General features: G+C 38.2%; 1 protein-coding gene across 1 annotated transcript in view; it reads right to left on the bottom strand.

Moving 5' to 3' along the window:
• Positions 1–22,875, bottom strand: part of BTBD3 (BTB domain containing 3) — a 35,951-nt gene that overhangs the window by 6,074 nt on the left and 7,002 nt on the right. Inside the window, exons 2-4 of the mRNA XM_049651142.1 lie at positions 2,290–2,575; positions 1,708–1,798; positions 998–1,116 (exon numbers count right to left, since the gene is read on the bottom strand). Of these exons, the coding sequence (XP_049507099.1) occupies positions 998–1,116; positions 1,708–1,798; positions 2,290–2,575 (496 nt within the window). The remainder of the gene's footprint in view (positions 1–997; positions 1,117–1,707; positions 1,799–2,289; positions 2,576–22,875) is intronic.

Below are 22,875 nucleotides of genomic sequence, written 5' to 3'. Positions count from 1 at the left end.
AGAAGCAGACAATAAATATATTGCAACATTTTAACTATTTGTGGGATTATTGTCCAACTTGTTGACACACAGAATATTTTTTTTCAACAAACCTATTTATTCCAGTGAACCAAAATCCCTACAGCAGCAGATATCCTTGAATTCCTGATATACTTGGTGTGCTAGAATAAGGATTTAACACAAATCATTAAGTATTATTTAAAATTATCATCAGATTTTAACCACACTGTCTAGCACCAATACACATCAAAGAAGCGGATTCTATTTAGCTGATGAACATGTACTGGATTCTGAAAAGCACCATGAGACATAAAAAAACTATTTTTTAAAGAAGTATGTACCTTACAGCTTTACATTTTTATATTACCCATTAAATACATATAAAACTATAGAAAACTATTCATCTGTCTCAAAAATGTCTCCTCTGCTACCAAAAGCAAATGCTTCTTATCCTTGAGAAATGGTATGTGATTTTATGTAAGAGTATGTATATGCATGTATATATAAAGATCAGATTAGTTCAACACAGTAAGTTTTACATTTGTTGACAGAAAACAGTAACTCCTGGAAAACTCAAAAATCTCCTAACTGGTGGTACTTAAATGAGGTATACAATTTCTGGAACTGTGAAACAAAAATATAATATATGTCTCTAAAGACTTCTTCATACATGATGCTGTTAGAGATAATATGCTCTATTAGACAATGCCTACTCTAGGAAGTTATTTTTCTTTAAGTCATTAAAAATGAAATCACTGTACATGCCACTTGCTCCCAAAAATCTCAGGCCAAAGTGTTATTATAAATGCCTGCACCATTCTACATGCTTTCCACCGAAAGATGCACAGCAGTTTTCTCCAAAAACATTTACAAGGTAAGCAGCTCCCTCTTTCTTCATCATTCTCCCTTTCTGTTACACAGAACTTACATTTAACTGTGAAACCAGCGGAGTACAGACATGGCATAAACAAACTCTAAACAAACGAACGGTGCTTACTTCAGCATAGCGAGAAAAGCAGCAGGCTCGACATCTGGTATACGGATTTCATCTTTGTCCTCAGCAAGTTCTCCGTAGAACATTGCATGGAACACAGAGCTCCCAACAGCTAAAACATACTGTGGAGAAAGGGAAATCTTATTTCATGCACTAAACTATAAGCATTTTCAGTAAATCAATCCAGAAAAACAACTCTAAGCAATCAGGTTCAGTGGACATAGAGCACCTACACCTGCTCTTTTTTCAAAGCCAAGGTACAGTGTATCTTGCCGTGAAAGCATGATAGATGTTCACGCAAGCCAGTCTTTACGCTGCTAATTACCTCAAGGCTTTAAGAGATTAATGGACAAGTTCCCTCATTACAAAATAAATAAATAAATGCATAAATAAAATAAAAATGTATCTAACCAATTTCTAAGGGAAGAGTAATAAACATGACTTCCCTAACCTGTCCCAACAACTTTCCATGACTGGAGAGTTAAGAGGGCATGTTTTTGTGTGGGACGTAAAGCAGGGTAGAGAGAAACAAAGAAAAAAATTAAGCGTGGCCAAGACCCTTTGGAGAGGCTGTGCCTTCTCTGTGATGGGTGAAACACACACTGCCTGCCATCGGCAAGCTGCCCACCCCAACCAAGTTTCATTTCAGGCTCATGGAAAGGGTCCCTCTTTGTAAACCTCAGGACTAAACCAGTAATGCAGCTGTTGCTTACTTTGTGTCCTGGCAACCGCTGAGTCCCACCTGGTGGCCCAACCACAAAATGTACATCTGCCATCAAATCATTATTGAACATCACTGCATTTCTATAAACAGAGGCAATTCATTAATTCACAGCAGCCGGCATTTTTAAAACCCCTCCCCAACATACAAAGCCCACAAAAGAGTCACAAGCTAAAGCAACAGTTTAGTAACTTCGGGGTAAAACTACAAATAAAGATTCCAACTAAACAACTCTGTGATCATTGCAAACACATGGGAAGTAACAACAACAAAAAAAAGTTACACAAACTTTTCATCAGGCTAAGGACAAATAAAAGGTTTCTATCTTCAAACCTTCTGTGGTCCACAGACACAATCTTGTCACTTAAATGTTACAGCTTGCAAAAACATTTTTATCTAAGAGGAAAACAGCTGTACTGTTTTGGAAAAGATACAAGGCAGTTTTCCATTACCAGTAAAGCTTCTGGGAAAAGAGGAAACACAGATTTACGTTAAAATCCATTACATGTTGTGCAAAAGCAGAAACTTCAACACAGGAAAACTTTGCAAGTAAATGTGCTGGCCCGGCACTTACCTTTCTCGAATGGTAGGATAAAGACCCTGCCAGTTTGGGGCCGGAATAAGGTTGTTGTTACTGAGGTTCTGCTGGTGGTACTGCTGGACAGTGGTGCTGCTGGAGCTGGCTGGTTTTTTACGAGGGAATATATCAGCAGCCATCTTCTTCTTCTTTTTAGTCTTCAAGGTAATTATTTCATAACAAACTGGGGGCAACTTGCTGTTACTGCCGCCGCTGCTGTTGCCACTGCTGCTGCTGCTATTTGTTTTCTTCGAGCTTTTCTTGGACCTATTCTTTACCGTCTCTGGAAGCATCAAGAAGAAGGTGAGACATTTCATGTTCTTTTCCTTGTCATCTACCATGAGTACAGTGTGTCTCTCTTTACGGCTAGAGATCCCAAATTGGTGTAAACATCAAGGAAAGGAGGCTAGCACGAGCCAAGATGTTAACAGAAACCAACAAGCTGATGCTTTGCTTCTTTTCTCAGCCGGACAAGGTGACCTTTTCACTATGTTGAATAGAAACTGCCTTTAAGTTTTATCCAGTACTGGGTCTGCTAAATACATCTCCATCATGATTCCTATTTCTCTTATTTGCTCATAAAAATAACCCAGTTTCCTAGATCACCTGCAAATGCTACAGTGAGCGAAGATGACAGGCAGAGAGCCGCACTGCTTGTTCTCTGAATTAGGTTAGCAAGATGTGCTGGAGCCGCGCGAGTCTGTTCAGCCGGCTGAAGTTGTGTGGTGAATGGATCGGAGGAGAGTAGGTATTACAGCCCTGCAGATGGAGTCAGACAGCCAGTGCTCCGAGCCAATAGCTGAAGTCACCAATCATGATTGGACCAAGCAAAACAGTGACACCTATTGTAACGTGCATAGCTCTCATATTAAAGGAACAGCAGTTGCATTCTGTTGCCTCCTGTATTATTGCATATTTAAATAAGATAAACAACCTATGAAATATATCTGCAAACCGGAAAGGAACAGTTTGTGCCCACGGATTTCCCTTCAGTAGACATACATTTTAATTTCCCTAGCTAAATAAGCAGGATCAATTAACAAAGGGTAGGGACTGATATGTACTCTGTATTTCTAGTAAAATCTTCATCCCGGCAGCACTTAGTTTCAAATACTTCAAACAAAATCCTCCATTCTTCCAGCTAAAATGGATTATTAATAGCAAAACCATACTAAACAACACATTTATTACAGCTTAATGGAAAGGAATGTTGTTTTTCTTTTTCCAGTCTCTTTGAATGCAAGTTATAGTCTAGTGCAAAATAAGAGAGATGAGGTCATGTGTTCATTTTACCTCCCAACATTTTCTAGTTCCTATAATGATCTTTGACAGGAGTTTCAGGTCAGAAAATACTTTTAAATTAGTCTAAGATTATACCAGTAGGTTTAGCAGCACTGAAACTACAGACAAATAAAAATAAGATTCAAATGAGACAAGTCTGCTAATCAGTTTTTAAAGGCTGTAATTCACTAAAAATATGTCAGATGGGGGGCCCTGTTCAGGACCTCAAAATCCAGCCTAAATGTTATGGCTACATTTAATTTGTCATAATTTTAAAGAATATAATCCACATCTTCTAACACAAAACAATAATAAGGCCATTCAAGATGATACATGTTCTGATGCCGCCTAGTTAAAATGCAAACAGGTTCTCTCTGCCTGGAATCAGAAGAACATAAACTACTACCTATATGGTTTTCATAGATGTGAACCCCTCAACAATTTCTAGCTTTGTTGAACAAGAAAAAACAAAACACCTGCTGTAAGATCCACACATGTTTGTTTATTTTTAAAGAGGGACTAATGAGGAGACTTAATCTCACCCCTAGCTATCTGGACTACTCTCATTTGTTCCAGGTACAGCCGCTATTTGCTACTCCCCCCCCCCCCCCCCACCTCCTCGACCCCCGAACGCAGACTTCATGGCCATGGTCCTGCTTGTTGCACAGCATTCATCTGAATAATGAGTACCTGACAGAGTGAGGGCTCAACGAATGGAGCTATGATGATGATTATAACTAGTAATCTGCTGCAGATAACACACCGAAATCAAACTTTAATCCCTGGGACCCTTGGTCATGAGACTGAGCCAAGGAATATCCTCTGTATTGTCATCATTATTACCCTTAAAACCCTTACATCATTATTGCAAAGCCAGTGCAAGGCAGACTGTGTATGTAGGACCACAGCCTTTACCACAGGTTATTCACCCCCATTTTAGATGGACCCTGAAGTGCTGCTTATTTATTACAATTATTGTGTTCCCGATCACAGGGCTACCACAAGCATACATATATATATATATATATACACACACACACACATACATACACACATACTTTCAAATCACACAACGTTACAGGAAGAGAGCTCTAGAGACTCATTTTTAAAGCCCATGGTGAAAGGTATAAAGAAGGAACAAATGAGCTCCTATTTGAACTAACTCCCAGACTGACATTAAAATCAAAGGATTTCTCTCCTTGCTGGTCGGCTACAGAACTTCCTGACAACAACCTCCTAGGAAAGCCCCCATGACGGGATGACAGGAAGGTCCTTGGTCCTTCTGACCAGGATAGTCCCACACATACCTGGCTTTCAGGTCTGACAGTAACCAATTAGAATGGAAAGGGAAACGAGCTGTTACAAGACAGACTAATAATTGTTAACTGGACAGACAAAATAGAAAAAGCACAGGGGCACCTGGGTGGCTCAGTTGGTTAAGCATTTGACTCTTGGTTTTGGGCTCAATTCATGATCTCACGGTTTGTGGGCTCCAAGCTGCTAGTGTGGAGTCTGCTTGGGATTCTCTCTCTCCCTCCCTCTTTCTCTCTGCCCCTGCCCTGCTTGTGCATGTTCTCTCTCAAAATACATAAATAAACTTAAAAAAAAAAAAAAAAAACAGGAAAAGCATAAAAAGTAGAAGACTTCGTGGTTTTTACTCATTTCACATGTTGTTCAACACCTTTTACCAAGAAAGCCTCAAACAAACACTGCTCTTACACCACTAAAATAAAAAGTGCACCTAATAGTTTGAGCGAAAATTACAGAATATTTTAAAAACTGCTCTTTCTGAAATTAAAGGCTTCAGGTATTTGGACAATTAAGTTCCGTGGAAATATTTTGTGAATATACTAGTTACAAGAAGCAGTCCTAAACTGGAGTCCCCTAAAACCGTGCTGCAAAGAGGGTGCTGCCCCTCATGAGGTGTGGGGGCTGATGAGCATGGCTGTGAAAGATGTGTTCTTCACTACAAAAAAGTAATCCAATTAAAAAATAAAAATGCCATTTCAATTTTTGTGGCCAATCTGAAAAGCATGAAAATGATAATAAAATCAAGACATGGAAAACTTCTTAAGAGCTTCATTTTCCTACCACGGTTTAAAAGACAGGTAGTATAAAGTCCTTGCTACTACAAGTGTGGTCCACAGAACAGCAGCATCAGCAGCAACACCATCTCCTGGGAGCCTGTTAGAAATCCAGAGTCTGCATTTTAATAAGACCCTCCAGGTAATAAGTATGATGTTCAAGTTTGACAACACCTCATGTAAGATGAAAATAAGAGGGTTACAGGGTCTCCCAAAGATCCAGTATCAACACCTGGTGCCATGTTTTGCATTCCATTATCAAGTAAATGGAGAAAAAATACAAAATGACTTAATTTGGGTTGGTCATAAAACTTAACCTTCATGTCTTACTCTGAAATTCTTCTGATTAGGCCCAAAATGTCAAAATTCTAGGATTCACGTGTGTGCACAGCCAACTGAGAGGCTTCAAAATATTTTTCAATGCTCTGGAAAAGCTCATGTCCCGATTATTTTACAGGACAACGACAGAGACCATTTTAGTCAGAAACATTAAGGATTAAAGAATGCCAAGATGAACGACTTAATATTTATACAATAATCTACTTCATAATTCTGTTTCAAAAAATTAGTGTTGTGACACAGCAAAACTAGTAATCAAATAATGTGGTTCAGTCCTGGTGCAGCCACAAAAGACTGTGTGTATGTGTGCTGAAGGTGAGGGGTGCCTGAACAAATCATTTAGCCTTAAAGGGCCTCAAATTCCTCAGCTACAATATGAAGAGGTTCTCTAGAATAGATGACTGTTTTTCAATCTGTACCTTCAATCCACTTTAGTAAGAAATGCGTTTTATATTCAGACTCAGTATTAGCACAAGTGTGAAAACACACACAAAAATGGAAAGACCGTTCACAAAACAAAAACTCTTAGCATGTTACGACAGTATAGATATTATCTTATTTTTCTCTTTTATTTTTATTGTTGGTCTTAATTCATTCCATTGATTTCATGACCACAGTTTAAGTAATAATGGTCTAGCTTTATTTTTAATAGCTTTCAAGGTTTCATATTCTAGGGTTCTTTTCTATCAAGAGCTTGGACTTGAAGGAGGATATGGCAGCTCAACAAATAACATGCACAACTGGGAGTGTGCATGTATTTTTCTAGAAAGAGAAGCCATAGTTATCATCTGTCCTTCAGAGTAATCCATGATCCAGAACACAATAAAATATTATGAAAATCTAAGACTGATGTGAATATACAAAGTATTTATATCACTTTCCTCTCTGCTTTCTTTTCTACAGTCTAGTTCATTAAACACAAATTATAGCTTCTTTTTCTCCCTTGAAATTAAATGTAAAGAGTTCAAACTCCATCTGTTGAATCTACAACCCAGAAACATTACCCACTATGTTGAAGAGTGAATAAATCAAGGATATCAGCTCGAAATCTATGGTCATATTCCACCTCTAAAATTTCCTTACAACAACTAGCGTTACACCTCCTGAATTTTAAAGCTGTTATGAGACATGGTTAATCCGCCCTAATATATTGGTCAAGGAGCCACCAATCTTTTATGAAGTATACGCAGGTATCTCCCACTTTTCAAAAGTTCACATTATGGACTTCGCTCTTATGAAGGACCTACATTAATACATGTTTTCACTAGCCAGAGGAAATACAAAGAGAAATTTTGCTTTTATGAAAAAAAGCACAACAGGCCTTCAGCATTTGTTTTCCAGTGAGCCATTCCAGAGGCAGTACACATTTTGAGAAAAGTGGCACCACCACTCCGCCTCCCCAGGAACTCTACTCAGCATCAAGCTCCATAGCTCTGAACTCTATGAGCATCTGTGCTTTACACCTTGATTTATTTTGTGCATCCATTAGCAACATGTGTCCTAAAGTATCAGAAAAGCCAAAGAGAGGTTATTTTTGGGGGTCTGGGAACACTCAAGACTTTTTCCAAATAAACTAATGGTAATTGCTTCTTCTTTGTGCCATTTTGGCCTACGAAAGGTTTCACAGGTACACTGTACTTCTGGATAGTAGGGGAAACATGTGCTCTTAAAATACAACATGCTAATCATGTAACATGTTAAATGACTGGCATACGATAGTGAGCAAGATTACGAACCAAACAAGTTAGCTAGTAAAAGTGGATTTTAGATAATTTTTACAATTGTCAGAAAGTTCAATCATCTTTCTCTCTTTTCATTCAATTCCCAATAATAACAAAATTATCAACAGAATTTAAGTTCACTTAGATCATCCTCTTCACCACTGGAAGGTTTGCCAGACATCCCTCTTTATTTAGTAGAAACCTGTATATTCAGTTTGGGACCTGAATGAGATTTGGAACAGAAAGGGACAATACAAATTAATACATTTAATGCAACTCTATCCACAGATAAAGTGACTAGGTGTCCAGAAGATTAAGGGAGTTGTGAATAGTTAGGGAGGGGGGGGCAATGTCTGGACTAGAATAAAGATTTCCAGACTGCTTGCCTAATGTTGTCTGTTCCGCTCTAATTTCCATCCACAGTTAATTATATCCACATTTTTACATAATGCTTTATTTTCATATTTTTATCTACTTTAAAAGAAAAAAATATATGCAAAAATTACAGATATGAAAACCATGAACATGGTTTTATATATATATATATACACCACACACACACACATACACACACACATACACACACACACATACATACACACATACACACTCCGTACCCTGCAGAAAGAATTCTAGGGCATTTTCTGGAAAAAAATGGAGAGGAACTCTAACAGGAAGGAACATAAATGCCTAACAGCCATGAGGAAGCTGCTGAAACACACAGAAGAGGCTCTCCAGGTAAAACGAAAGTTGGAAAAACCAGGCACTCGTGGTCTACCCCAACAAATCCTATGTCAACAACCAAGAATGCTGGCAACTCTTGTTTAACTTGCTCTAACTCTGGACTCCTTGTCTGAACTTGCATTTGGTTTACCAGAAGATACCTGAACAGCTACAAGTGAAGTTAACATGGTAAACTGTGGAAAGGATCACTTCTAAAAATTACTGATAGACCATCACAGAGGAGAGAAATTTCAATCTAACCTGATTAAGTCACAATGGAACAGGGTATTGTTTTTGCTTACTTTTCAATACTGAGCAAAAAATACGCTTGTGATATAAGAGATAAAAAAGATAAGCAGCAAAATGTTGGCAGTTCCTAAAAATAGCAACAGCTGCTGGAAAATAGACGATATACTTTCTAAATTTAGAAATAAATATGGAGCCAAGCATTGTCAGCATGGTATAGTGAAAAAAGCAAGAGCCATCAAGAAGTGACCTTAAGGTACTGAATATCCTTAAGTCTCATTTTATTCATCTGCTAAATGGGGTAATTATACCCATTCAGCCCTCTCAGGTTTACTGTGAAGGCAAGATTACATGTTTGTGAAAGCGTTTTGATAAAAGTCTAAAACACTTCCCAAAAGGTAAGCTTTCACTATTAGTAACAACTGTACCCAAAGCAGGAAATATTTGTGATACAATCTTCCAAAACAACAAAAACCCAAAAATTAATCTGGCTCCCTGCCCTTATAATCTTCCAGGCCTCACAACTAATGACATTCCATCCCCATCTGCAGGCTTGCTCTAGCCTCACTCACAGGCCAAGAGGTCCTGGGTTGCTGAGGCTCTTGTGGGGATTTTGCAGGTGAGGTTGTGTTGTACACCGTGATTAGGTCCCCACCTGATGCCTAAATCTACACCTGGAACCCATACTCCAGGCTAGATGTCCCCTGGAGTTCATGTCTGTGAGACCGCCTGTTGGCAGATGCCCTGCTGGACCCCTTTTCTGAGAGGGCCCAAAGCTACAACTTACCCATGTATGAACTAGCAACTCGACTTGACCTCTCTCAGCCATGACCTAGTTTGAATTATAGCACCAAGGGTGAGAACACAAGCATTTGGGCGAAGCATACCTCAGTGTGGCTGGAAGGATAAGGCTCGTGGACAGTTTCATTAAGTTATTTCCTTCTCACCACAGAGCTCCAGTTAACCTTCACTTGTTCTTTAAACTTAGAAAATATGCCCAAAGGTAGAATGTGACTATCTCTGAAGGCAGGAACAATGATTTCTTTTTAAAATTTTGTTATGATATTTAACATGATATTTGATGCTTATATAAGCTATGTCTGTATACACTTGTTTGGAATACTAAACACCTCACTGAAATCCCAAGTCATTCTCTATCATGTTAAATGAGGTGATCTTGAGAAGAAACAGTATATAAAATTTATCATATGAGATACTCTAAAGATAACTACTTTTTAAAAATTTTTTTATTTATTTTTGAGACAGAGAGAGACAGAGCATGAGCAGGGGAGGGGCAGAGAAAGAGGTTGATACAGAATCCGAAGCAGGCTCCAGGTTCTGAGCTGTCAGCACAGAGCCCGACACAGGGCTCAAACTCACAGACTGTAAGATCACGACCTGAGCCGAAATTGGATGCTTAACCAGCTGAGCCACCCAGGCACCCCTAAAGATAACTATTTAAAGGACTACTATCATGAGTTCTTTTGTAAGTTTAAGATACTTTGGTAAACAAGGTAATCAATTCCTTATTTTTATATACTCTGGATGATCTAGTAAATTTCCTCATGTGTAAAAGTGTTCACTACCTAATCTCTTATTTTTTCCCAATTCTAGATTTCTAGGATTAAAGAATCTGTATGTTTAGCAGAAATACTGATTTATTTAATATATTTTCTTTACATTTTAATATTATGATTATGACCAGTACCCAACAAAAACTATGCACATACATATGTCATTATTAGAGAGAGAGAGAGAGAGAGAGAATCCCAACCAGGCTTTGCACTTACTGTCAGTACAGAGCTCAATGCGGGGCTTGATCTCACAAAACTTGAGATCATGACCTGAGTCAGACGCCCAACTGAATGTGCCATTATTTAATTATTAAGACCTCCCCTGTTTTTTTTTTTTTTTAATTTTTTTTTCAACGTTTTTTATTTATTTTGGGGACAGAGAGAGACAGAGCATGAACGGGGGAGGGGCAGAGAGAGAGGGAGACACAGAATCGGAAACAGGCTCCAGGCTCCGAGCCATCAGCCCAGAGCCTGACGCGGGGCTCGAACTCACGGACCGCGAGATCGTGACCTGGCTGAAGTCGGACGCTTAACCGACTGCGCCACCCAGGCGCCCCAAGACCTCCCCTGTTTTAACATCTCTGAAATTGAATTTATCTTATAATTGATGGCAGCTAACAGTACAACTAGTAGGACTTTTTCTTCCCTTTCTTATTTGTACATAAAATAATACCATGTCTTACAGCTGATGACACCTTATAATCAGTGAAATAAGGTAAAAGATACACAAGTCAATGGAAAGAAAGGATTCTCTTTAGATTGGTTAATCATTCCCCCAACCAGGCAAGATGGCCTCTCAAAATTCTGGCTCAACTACACTAGAATAACTGAGCTTTCATCAAGAAATCCTTTGTTAAAGTTTATAATCACAATTCTCAATTGAGTTTGCTACTTTGACAACCGATAATATGCAGAGAGTCTAGATGGAAATTCCAAAATGAGAATTTCCATCGGTAAGAGATCCAGCATTAATGCAATGCATTTCTCCTATTTTCTCAGGGCACAACAACTATGCATGTACACAAACCTCGTTAATAGAAGCCTATTAATTCTTTGGGTAATGTTTACTAAAGATATTTTACCAATCAATGTAAGATTAACTTACAACATCATTACACATAGATTAAACCTGGAGCTAAAGGGAGTCCTTAGAAATCATTATTTTCAAACAAATAGAATCTACATTAAAATGTTAAAGAGGGAGACATATTGTTACTATAATACAATGATTCTACTCTATGTGTTACTTTCACCTAGGTACCTAAAAACAATTTATCCAAAGAAAAGTAAAATCAGGCCTCAAGAAGTCTCTTCTGAGAAGGCCAGAAAGAAGACTACAGTGATCCAACAGGGGACATTAATCCTACTAGAAATGCTGGAATGGAACAATCTTGCTGTGACCTTCTGTAGGTTGGTTGTTGGCTTCAGTTCACAGGAAGAAAATCATGTGCTAGTCAAAGAAAAACATTTTTTCTTAGTTTTTTTTTTTTTTTTAACTTCAGTGGGTGATTTTTTTTTCCTGATATTAGGAATAACTAAAAACATTTCCATAGTCAGATCATTAAAATAAAATCCAAAGCCCTTCTTCATTAAGGCCTAACCTAAACTTAACCAAAGAATGTCTTGCTGTATTTGGGAAAGTCACTTTTCCAATAAGCACATGGAATGGGACAATGCTCTAATCATCAGATACTGTATATCAATACTGGTTATTAATGGGGTAAATATCGCAGACCAATTTCCCTAACATTCACAATTCTACTGGTAAAAAAAGCTCTACAAGATGAAAAAAAAAAAGATTACCAAATACCAGTCATCTAAATAGGTGTTGTGCCCTTAGTCACTAAAAGATGCTTAGAAATGAACACTGCTCTCCTATCATTCAATTTACCACTACCTCCTAAAACACCTGAAGTAATGATATACATGATATTAGGTTTAAAATTTTTATCACTCTAAAGTGAACAGAATTAGGTTTGGTAAAGGCAAGGCCGAGGTTGGCAAGTGAGCGTGACTTTTATTTCTTATTTTAACAAAATCACATAGAAAAAGACTAGTTACCAATGTGGTGATTATGTCATCATAATAAATACATCGACAAGGGTCTCAATTAATTACTATTTAATGAAATGCCTTCCTTCACTTTTACAATGTATGTGGCTGAAAGGAAATATAGTTATTTTAAGCAAACAGTGCAAGATCTAAAAATAAGAAATCTGCTCCACTGAGATAAATTGTGCCACGGGAAAATACAAACATATGTGAAGTTATACAAGGCATCTTCACACCCAATTTCTAACCTATCTTTTCTAGAGTAGGGACCACCAAATGAAAATGAAAAAGGCACATACATTCTAAACTAAGCCACAAAAATGTTTCCTAACAAAAAATTCAAGTAGAATTAGAAGCCTGTGACAGAGGATGATTATTGAAACCAGCTTCTGGCAAAAACTCACAGTAAAATCTATCCTAAACCCAAATTTAAAAAATAGGTTTTATGCTACTTTTAATTAGCTGTTAAGTACACAATTCTCCATGACTGTTGTGAAGGACACTGTCCTATAAAGGTTGGCAAAACCCTCACTATATCAACACCAAGTAACATTCAGAAATTGCCCCCATTTGCTGCAGAAAATAATAATTTGGCACTGATAAAGTATTCCCTTGTTGTTTCCATCCCTCATGCTGCTGTAATTGGAATAAAGTTGAGAGGGTTCTGTACTTAGTTTCACTGCATGCACCAGAAGTAGAAAAATAAGGTATTTCAAAGAAAAATTCAATTGTAATATGTATTCAGCAAGCATTTCTTTTTTTAATTAAGAGCTACTATATAAGTAGGTCAGTACTTGAACTGCCCAGAGGTACAGAATAAAAGAAGTTAATTTCTCATAAAATAATGCTCAAATGAGTCTCACTTAGAAAGTCAAAAGTATTCATAAGAATATGTTTTTAAATTTGGGTTTCCTGAATCTCTGCATCACAAAACAACAGGTAGACAGTGTTTACATGTGTACGTTAACTATAGTGCAATTAAAGATTAATGAACATTCAAATCCAAATATATCCTCAACAAGTGGCAATTCAACTGTTTAGTTCTGTTGTTGTTGTTTCAATAACAGAGAAACAGCCAGTTCACCATCATTCAGAGGTACATGGACCCATACATGGGTTTCAGACCGTCTCTGAAAATGGTGATCACAATTTATAGGAGTTAGGTCTCTGCATATGCATTCTAATAGCCAGCTATAGGGAAGCCGTGATCCACTAAGACTTTAGAATAGGAAACGTGGTTGATATCACTATTTAAGGTAACATTCTCTCATAAAGTTTAAAATATAGCATCAAACAGGAAACAAAAAGGAATATTAGGTGGCATGTGGCCAAGTGCATGTCAGGACTGCAGACCAAATATCTCTCCAGGAAGAAATGAAGAAATTCTGTCTTCTCAGAGAGAGGAAGCCTCATGTTTTGCAATGCATTCTGAATCGCCATGACATGGCTGTGAGCTAACTTGTCCTCTTCATGAGCTCACTTTGTAAACAAGACTATTCCCACACTGCAGATGAACTAATTGTCTCCTGCCATCCTCACTGCTCTTTCTTCCCTACAAATCTACCCATCAGAAGCATATCTATCCTTCAATGTAGTCCAAAGACACCTCAACAAGGCAGATTTTCTGGTGCTTAGAGACTATCCATGCTGTACTTTCTCACATTCCATTTTGCCTTATGGTGTCTGATTAGAAGACGTTCTCTGAGGGCTGCATCTCTGCATCTCCCAAAGAGAGCTAACAGCACCACACCCACACCAGGCTTTCAATCACTTTGTAACAGGAAGGACCTAGTCCAACACATCCAAGTCCATCTAGAACCCTAGATGGCATTTGTGGAGTACAACTGGTCCTGGGCTTAAAATGGTCTGAAACTAAGGTCTATGATGTTTCTAGCTGCCTGAGCTGCAGGCTTATGCTAGGTACAGTGGTAAAGAACCTAGACATCTATTAAATGTGTCCCCAGGCTCTCCTGAACATGTCTAAGCATAAATGTGGTTTTGTAATATCACATTCATCTTGCAGCTAGGCCAACTGACAATACTAAAGTTCAACTTAAAGCATGTCCCCACATGTGCTTAAAAAGCAAGGCTTTACTTTACCAGAAGTGTGAAACTTACTGCAGTAAGGATATTCACATATTCAAAGTGTGAGTTAACCACGGCAAGACCCAGTTACTAGGACAAAGCTGCCTTTATCAACTAGTCTCAATTCATGGTCTGGCATATTTATTTATAGCACCAGTAGAGAATTTTAGTGATTTAATGAACTGGAAAGGATAATAAATTCTTGGCAATTCACATGAAAGGAAGAAAGCAGTCATATGAATAATCTAAAAAAACAGATAATTAAAGAGACTTTTCCTTTGAAACGTATTTCGTCTATATTTAACATTGAATGGATAAATTTCCACTACATTAGACACACCCAATCTTCAAACAAAGTAATAAAACAGGCTTGTGTGTACAGGGCTCGGTATATGAACAGTCTGGAAACTCACGCCTACATGGCAAACAAACACAGTGCCAGGGATGGGCAATGCCACATTAAGATTACTGCGGAGCATGAGCACAAGTAGGAAAGTACACTTCTTACACATGTCTCCACACCATGCTTTACAAAGAAGAACCAAAGTGTTAGGTAAAAAAGTATTTGTTTTTTTCCCAAAAAAATAAAGAATTCTCAACTTCCGTCTATATATTCTCTTACAATATTGGAGTAAGAATAAATGGAGATAGTAATATCAATAGTGGAACAACTGAATATATTAACTGTGGCTGCAAAAGCTCTTGCATGTTTATAAAGGAAACTTTTACCACCAGCAAGGATTTTAAAAATCATTAGTAGGGTTGACAACATTAAAAAACTGTTATAAACCAATGGCTTGAATTGTGTGTTGGCAAAAAATAAAAAACAACGTGGATTTCTAAATAAGTTAAATTTGTTATAAAAATGTATTTTTTGGAAGGTGGGATAAGGTAAATATATTGTTTTGTGCCTGCTGTGTAAGTATGCATGATTTTAAAGTATTAAATAGCATTGTAAGCGGTTTTGAAATGTACTGGTGAAGAAAGTATTTGAAGTAGGTACAAGTGACTGAAGCCCTCTGAACCCCCCTAGAAACATCTGGTAGTGGCGATGCATAACCAAGAACCCTCATGAGAGGAGCCATCTGCTCCAATTAGAAAAGGGAAGGTTCTGTCCAGAAGCTCCAAAGAACTGGTCCATAGCCTGGCTGTGTGACTCTTTTCACTACTGATGCTGTTAGTTCTGAAGCCACCTAAAGATCAGTCCAGTGAATCCTGAGCAGCCAAAGGACAAGTCAAATCACCCTTCTTTCCCTATTCTTCCCTGCCCAAACCTGGGGAATGGGAGTATTTAGGAATAGTGGTGAAACAGCTTGGGCAAATGCAGATTAGCTACTGTGCATACCTTTGCCTTAATCAATGCAGTTTCATGGGGAATCTCTGGGAGATGCAGCAGTAAAAACTGTTGATTTAATTACGCCTTAACCCTTGAGCACACATCTTTTTAATATTCTGTGTGATGAAATGGGAAGTATGCTTAAAGCATTTCTAGTGAAACTGAAATAGAATGGTTGCCTTGAGGGAAAAAAAAAAAATACTCCTGCAATTGTTTGTGTTAGAGCTGAACCAACCACTTCTTCCATGGAACACCAATGAACTTGAGAAAATTTGCCAAATATGCTTATTCACATTTAAATATCTAGCAGACATTTTCTCAAAAATGAAGTGAGACTGTCACTTCAAACAAAACAAAATTATTGCCAATGATAAAATTCAAACGTTCGAGCAAAAGTTAAAATTTTGGAAATCTTGATTACACCACGGTGAGTTTGAGTTTGATAGCTTCCCAATACTTAAAGATTGTTTCTAATGAGATTGGTGATGCTGTTAAATGAATGTAATTTTTTTATATTGTATTATGAAACATAACATTTGAAGGATTTGCATAACACACTGATCCAATGTTTTCTAATAATAATGCAATTATAGTAAAGAATCATGCACAGGGGGGAAATGGTCCATTCAAAGTAAAAGACCAATGAATTTCAGTATAACAAGAGTACACTGATGGTTTTAACATTTCACATGGCAATTAACCTTTAAAACTACCATTCAGGGAGGCCTGAGTGGGTCAGTTTGTTGAGGGTCTGACTCTTGATCTTGGTCCAGGTCATGATCTCCCAGTTTATGAGTTCAAGCCTGCCATAAGGCTCTGTGCTGACAGCACGGAGCCTGCTTAGAATTCTCTCTCTCTCTGCCTCTTCCCCACTCATGCTCTCTCTCTCAAAGTAAATAAACTTAAAAAACTTTTTTTAAATAAAAATAAAAATCTACCATTCAAATTTTGATGAGGTATCAAACATTCACAATAATCTGAAAAGGGTATTAAAATGTCTTTTCTTTTCCGGCTACCTATCTATAAGACCAGATTTTTGTCATAGGATTCAAACCAAAATATTTATTTTTATTTTTTTAATGTTTATTTATTTTTGAGGGAGGGAGAGAGAGACAGAGAGAGAGTGCGCACACACATGAATGCGGGAAGGGCAGAGAGAGAGACATAGACTCTGAAGTAGGCTCCAGGTTGTCAGAAAGGAGCCTGACACAGGGCCCGAACCCATGAATTGTGAGATCATGACCTGAGCCAAAGCTGGATGCTTAACCAACTGAGCCACCTAGGTGCCAGAAAATATTTATTTTTAAACATGTAAGTAAATACATAAAATTTATCTTTGCTTTCATTTCTGCACCAATAAATAACAACAGATATAACCCCTATAAACAAAAGTTCTCTGATTTCTCAAAATAAGAGTAAAAGAATCCTGAGACCAAAAAGTATGAGAACTATGGATGCCTGCCTAGCATCCTAAGGAATTTGGATTTTACTGTAAGCATATAACGTGGTCAGTCATTAGAGGTTTTTAACAGAGTCTTTTAAAAAGGTGTTTATACATACCATCTTTTGGTTTTACTCTTCTAGAAAACAATAATCCTCGAAACAGAATTCTCAACTGCTCACTCCCCAAAAAATTTTTTTTTGTAGATAGAGGACGCAAGAATAACATGACAATCTCTGCCACAAAAATTAACAGCGAAGAACTATTATTCTATTTTTTTTTTAATTTTTTTTTTCTTCAACGTTTTTTATTTATTTTGGGGACAGAGAGAGACAGAGCATGAACGGGGGAGGGGCAGAGAGAGAGGGAGACACAGAATCGGAAACAGGCTCCAGGCTCCGAGCCATCAGCCCAGAGCCTGACGCGGGGCTCGAACTCACGGACCGCGAGATCGTGACCTGGCTGAAGTCGGACGCTTAACCGACTGCGCCACCCAGGCGCCCCTATTCTATTTTTTCTATGACAGTTTGGCAACTTAGCTTTGCTCCAGCCTCCCAAAATTCACAGAACATGAAGTGCATGATTTATTAATTGACACCTTCATGATATTAATTGAGATCTTCTAATAAAAATAGATTTTGAGCAGACAACTGTCCCTAGAAACTTCACATAAAGCAGTAAGAAAGATGCAGATATGTCTCCCCAATAATCTACTTTCTCCTATATTACATTCCCTTAGGAGAATTAGAAGTAGCAACCTCTGCTGTTTCCCGATGGGAAGCATGGCTGCCAACGTTAAGAGAATTTGCTGTTCAACTTTTTAAACCATGTTTATTTTATTTTTGGGAGACAGGGGGAGTGGAAGAGAGGCAGAGAGAAGGGGACAGAGGCTCTGAAGCAGGCTTCATGCTGACAGCAGCAGGTCTATACGGGGCTTGACCTTAGAAACCGAACCATGAAATCATGACCGGAGCTGAAGTCCACCACTCAACCAAGTGGGCCACACAGGAGCCCCCCCGTTCACTTTTGACCTTCATTTAAAGACAGACACATTAAGTTACAACATGCCTCTCTCACACTAATTTAATACCTTCCTATATACTACAGTATTTGAGGTTATAGAATATCAAAATCTGTATACGTATTAAGTAGTAGAAAAGTTGTTGGAAATAAAATTTAGGTTAGGACTTTGATGAAGTCAAAAGGAAATATTTAATCTACCATCAGTAACTTTTCATTTAAAAATAGCCTTTTCTAGGGCACCTGGCTGGCTCAGTTGGTGAAGCACGCGACTCTTGATCTCAGGGTTATGAGTTCGAGCCCCACGCTGGGTGCAGACCTTACTTAAAAATAAAATCTTTAAAAAAACCCAGCCTTTTACTAAAGAGCTGGTGTTCAAACACCTTCTTAGCTTCACTCATAAAAGGATTTCAGGGGTTGTGTATGTTGGTAGAATTGTGATCCTCATAATTACTCTATACCCAACAATTATATGTTATTACAAAGACTGTAAAATCAGAATACAGGTTGTCCTGAACTTGAGCATCTGATTTTCCTATAACTTAAGACAGGTACCATTATATATTGACATCCCCAACCAATACTCACCTGGTAGAATATATCACTGCCTGGTGATGATTTTAAGTACCTGCCGGCAGCTGTATGCTAGCAAGAACTCAGGATCAAATTTGGCATTTTGAGGAGTCTTTCATGGCACTGACAAGAGAAAGTAGATAATAAAGTAACCTAGAATTTCAGGTAAGCATGGGCTGATCTTGTAGGTCCCAGAGAAATACTGTTGAATAGTATTAAGTTAACTAGAAAATCTACTAATTCACATAAAGAAGTTCCACAACACTTACTGAAAGATGTGAAGCCATGTGGGGGACAGGGTGGGGAGTCCACCATAAGAAATGACCAGCAGGGACTGAAGTGACTGACTGCACACTGCACACTATCCCTCCAGTGCTGATTGCCTGCTCTCCAACAGATGGGTGCTAGCTTCTAGCACGTACTTATTACCCTGTCTCCTAAGATCCCAAAAGAAATCATGGGAAGGGAGGGAGCACTCTGCGATGCACCCATGGAGAATGGATGTCCCACGTGGGAGGTGGGGGTAAGGCTATATGCAAGAAATAGCAACATTCAGCAATAGCTGTTTGGAGCCTGAACCTGAATCTTGAGCAGGAGGTACTTCTGGGTAGATTCTCGCCATTTTTAATGTTGACAATAAGATTTTGGGAAAAGAAGCCTGCTGTAGGTCTAACTTAAAATATTAGAAAATCTTCTAGACTTTCCAGGAATATAGATCATTCCCCAAATAAGACATCTAAATGTAGTTTGACTATTACACTTGACTTTTTACTACATTTTCCATGAACAAGGATATGAAAATAGGTGGGAGTCTTGGTAATCTCTTATCTGTCCAGAGACCTAAAGTAAAATAATTAGTCCCTCACTATAGAGTAGGTATGTTTGCTGGTGCTGAGTAGGCAAGAGCACCACTTCCAAACAAAACAAAACAAAACAAAACTGAATGCATATAAAAGGTGGCAATTAAAAAAAAAATCTTTAGAAAGAAAACAAATGTTTACATATGTTCTCAAACCAAGTGTAGAACTTTAAAAACATGGCATGTTTTCTAACTGGGCTATCAATTAATAAATAGCCTAAATTAAGAGTTATTTTGTGATTCAGCAACAGAAAGGCAGGTCAATGCTCTCCATTCAGACTTGGCCAATAAGACCTTGTTTGGGGTTCAAAATAAAATAATTGTAATAAAACCCAGATGCTAATATGAGTTTCAAAGGCAGAGCAAATTTATCAGGCAGATGCATTCAGAACAGTGTTGCTTCAGAAATTTTATTTCTAATGTGTAAAGATAATCACGGCTAAAACGTTTACGCCCTCTGAATATGGGGATTGCTCTTGCTCATATAACTACAGAAAAATTAGGTAGATAAAATACAAGGAACTAGATATGCCTAGGGAAAAAGAAAGTAAAGACTGAAGAAACATTGCACATTTTTGTATTTAGGTAACAGCTATTGGGTTTATGCATTTCTGGAGATACATTTTGGTTTACTGTCTATTCTTTGGTTGCTTATATGATCTCTAAAAAATCATCTTTTTCCTGCACATGACATTTATTTGCACAGCAAATGTAACAGGATAAACCATACAAACACTTCCTGCTCTATCGAAAGAGAAGTGAAGGGAGTCTGATGTTTTTGAGATACTATGGAATTGGAAGGACATAAAAGGAGGCTCTAGAAACACCGTAAGCAAAACTCTAAAATGACTGCTATAATGATTGCTGTGGGGATTGTAGTCCGGGAAGCTGAAGGTAAAGGACTTGAGATGCTTTGATTCTGTGGATTCAATATCATGTTCAATTATGTGCTTCTCTGTGGCTCTGAGTGGTTTCAAAATCACTTTATAAAAGAATTTATTTCAACCTTAAGGAATAAAGTTTAAAGGGGACATAAGAGATAGAGAGATGTCCTGAACAGCAAGAAGGCACAAAAGGAGAAAACAAAAAATGGCTACATTCCATTTTAACAGATTGGTTAAAAAACAAATATAGTAACAGTTAATCACTGATATTTACCAGGGAGTTCAGACAGGTAATTTGAAAAGTTCCCAAAGTGAGGCTGCTGCCCACCCTTGGTTAAGAGCTGAAATCCGAGAGCAGGTTCTAGAATATAATTCACCTGATTCAAATATGAATAAAGGCTGTTGGCTAGGCTTTTCTGACAATTAAGAGACTTGTCCCTACACATTGGCACAATTTAGCACTTAACAGGCAGTATCCTACTTAATCCTCATAACCAGTGTAGTATTATATCCATTGTAAATTATACATGTTCTGGAACTTCTCCATTGCCGGTAGGGTGGTAAATCATTAATGTTGGACCCAATAATGCCAAGGACTATGCTACTTTATAAGAAAATCACTGAAAAAGAAAAAAACAAAACAAACCAGAAGGCAGACTGCATTCATTCATACAAAAATATTTACTGAACACCTTCCATGTACTGGACGCGTGTGGCACCTTAATGAACAGACATAAAATATTTGCCCACACAGAACTTACAGCCTAGCAGGAGTGGGGAAAGACAATTCACCATCAGTCAGTCAGTCAGTCAGGTTGTATTTTAGAAGGTAATAGATGCTACAGAAAAAGGAAATGCAGAGCACTGTAAGAGGGATCCAGGCCATAACTTGCAATTATATATAAGGTAGACCTCACTGCTAAAGTGATATTTTAGTGAAGACTCACTCAAAGGAGGTGAGGAAACTGGCCATGAATGTATCTGGGGAGAAAATATTACTGGCACAGGAAAAACCCAACACAAAGACTTGAAAGTGGGATGTGTTTCAGGATCAGCAAGGAGGTGAAGATGACTAGCATGGAAAGCAAGAGAGGGAGGGAAGTGGGGAAGAGGTCAGAGTTAGGGTAGCCAGATTGTACTGGGCTTTGTGAATCATTATGAGGAAATCTTTTATTCTAAGTAAGATGGAATGCCATGGAACGGTTTTAAGTGTAACCTGACTTCTGTTTTAAAAAGATCGCTCTGGGGGAGCCTGGGTGGCTCAGTCGGTTAAGCACCTGACTCTTAAAAATTTCAGCTCAGGTCATGATCTCCTGGTTTCTGTGTGTTTCCGAAGTGTAGAGGTTATCACGTTCGCCTGACATGATCTCCTGGTCTGTGAAATGGAGCCCTGTGTCTGGCTCTGCACTGGCAGCACAGAGCCTGTTTGGGATTCTCTGTCTTTTCTGCTCCTCCCTCACTAGCACTCGCCACCCTCTCACTCTCTCTCAAAATAAATAAACGCTAAAAAAAAAAAAAATCACTCTGGGTGGCTCAAACACTCTTGACTTCGGCTCAGGTCATGATCTCACAGTTTGTGGGATTAAGCCCCATGTCAGGCTCTGCACTGACAGCACAGAGCCTGCTTGGGATTCTCTCTCCACCAACCCCCATTCATTCTCTCTCTCTCTCTCAAAATAAAATAAACTTAAAAAAAAAAAAAAAGATCACTCTGGTTGTTATTCGGATAACTTGTTAAAAGGAAGCCAGGGAAGGAGAAAAGAGAGGTCGCTGTAATAATCTAGTCAAGAGGCCTGGAAACTTAGACAAAGATGCGAACAATAAAGGTGAGGAAAGGGGCTGAAATCCTGGATTTACTTGGAAAACAGCATTCTAGATACATTTGAAGATAAGTAGAATTTGCTGGTAGTCTTGATGTGGAAAGAAAGAGAAGAGTCAGGATGATTCCAAAGTTTTTGGCTTGAATAATCTGAAAACTGTACCTACCACCCACCAAAATGGGGCAGGCTGCAAGGAGAGTAGGTGTGTAGAGAAAAACAAAAAATCAGTTTTAATCCTGTTAAAACGGAAGTACCTTTTATGTATTCAAGTTAAGAAGTCAAAAAGGTAGTTGATATGTGCTCCAGAAGTTTCAGAGCACTATCCCTGCTGGAGATATCCACTGGGGAGTCTTAAACAGCTACGTGGTATTTTATTGAAGTCTCCCAACTGTTTATGACAAGAGTCCTACAGGAACTGAGCCCTGAAGCATTCCAAATTAATAGGTTGGTGAGGAAAACCCAGTGCAAATTTTAAAAATGACAGAAAAAGTGAAACTAGTGGTCTAGTAGTTTAAGGAGGAAAAGTAGCTGCATGTGGAATCTTT

Source organism: Panthera uncia (assembly GCF_023721935.1).
Source record: "Panthera uncia isolate 11264 chromosome A3 unlocalized genomic scaffold, Puncia_PCG_1.0 HiC_scaffold_11, whole genome shotgun sequence".
In the NCBI taxonomy this organism is placed as follows: domain Eukaryota; kingdom Metazoa; phylum Chordata; class Mammalia; order Carnivora; family Felidae; genus Panthera; species Panthera uncia.
The sequence above is the reverse complement of the archived record's forward strand: the minus strand, read 5'-3'. Positions and strand labels throughout refer to the sequence as shown.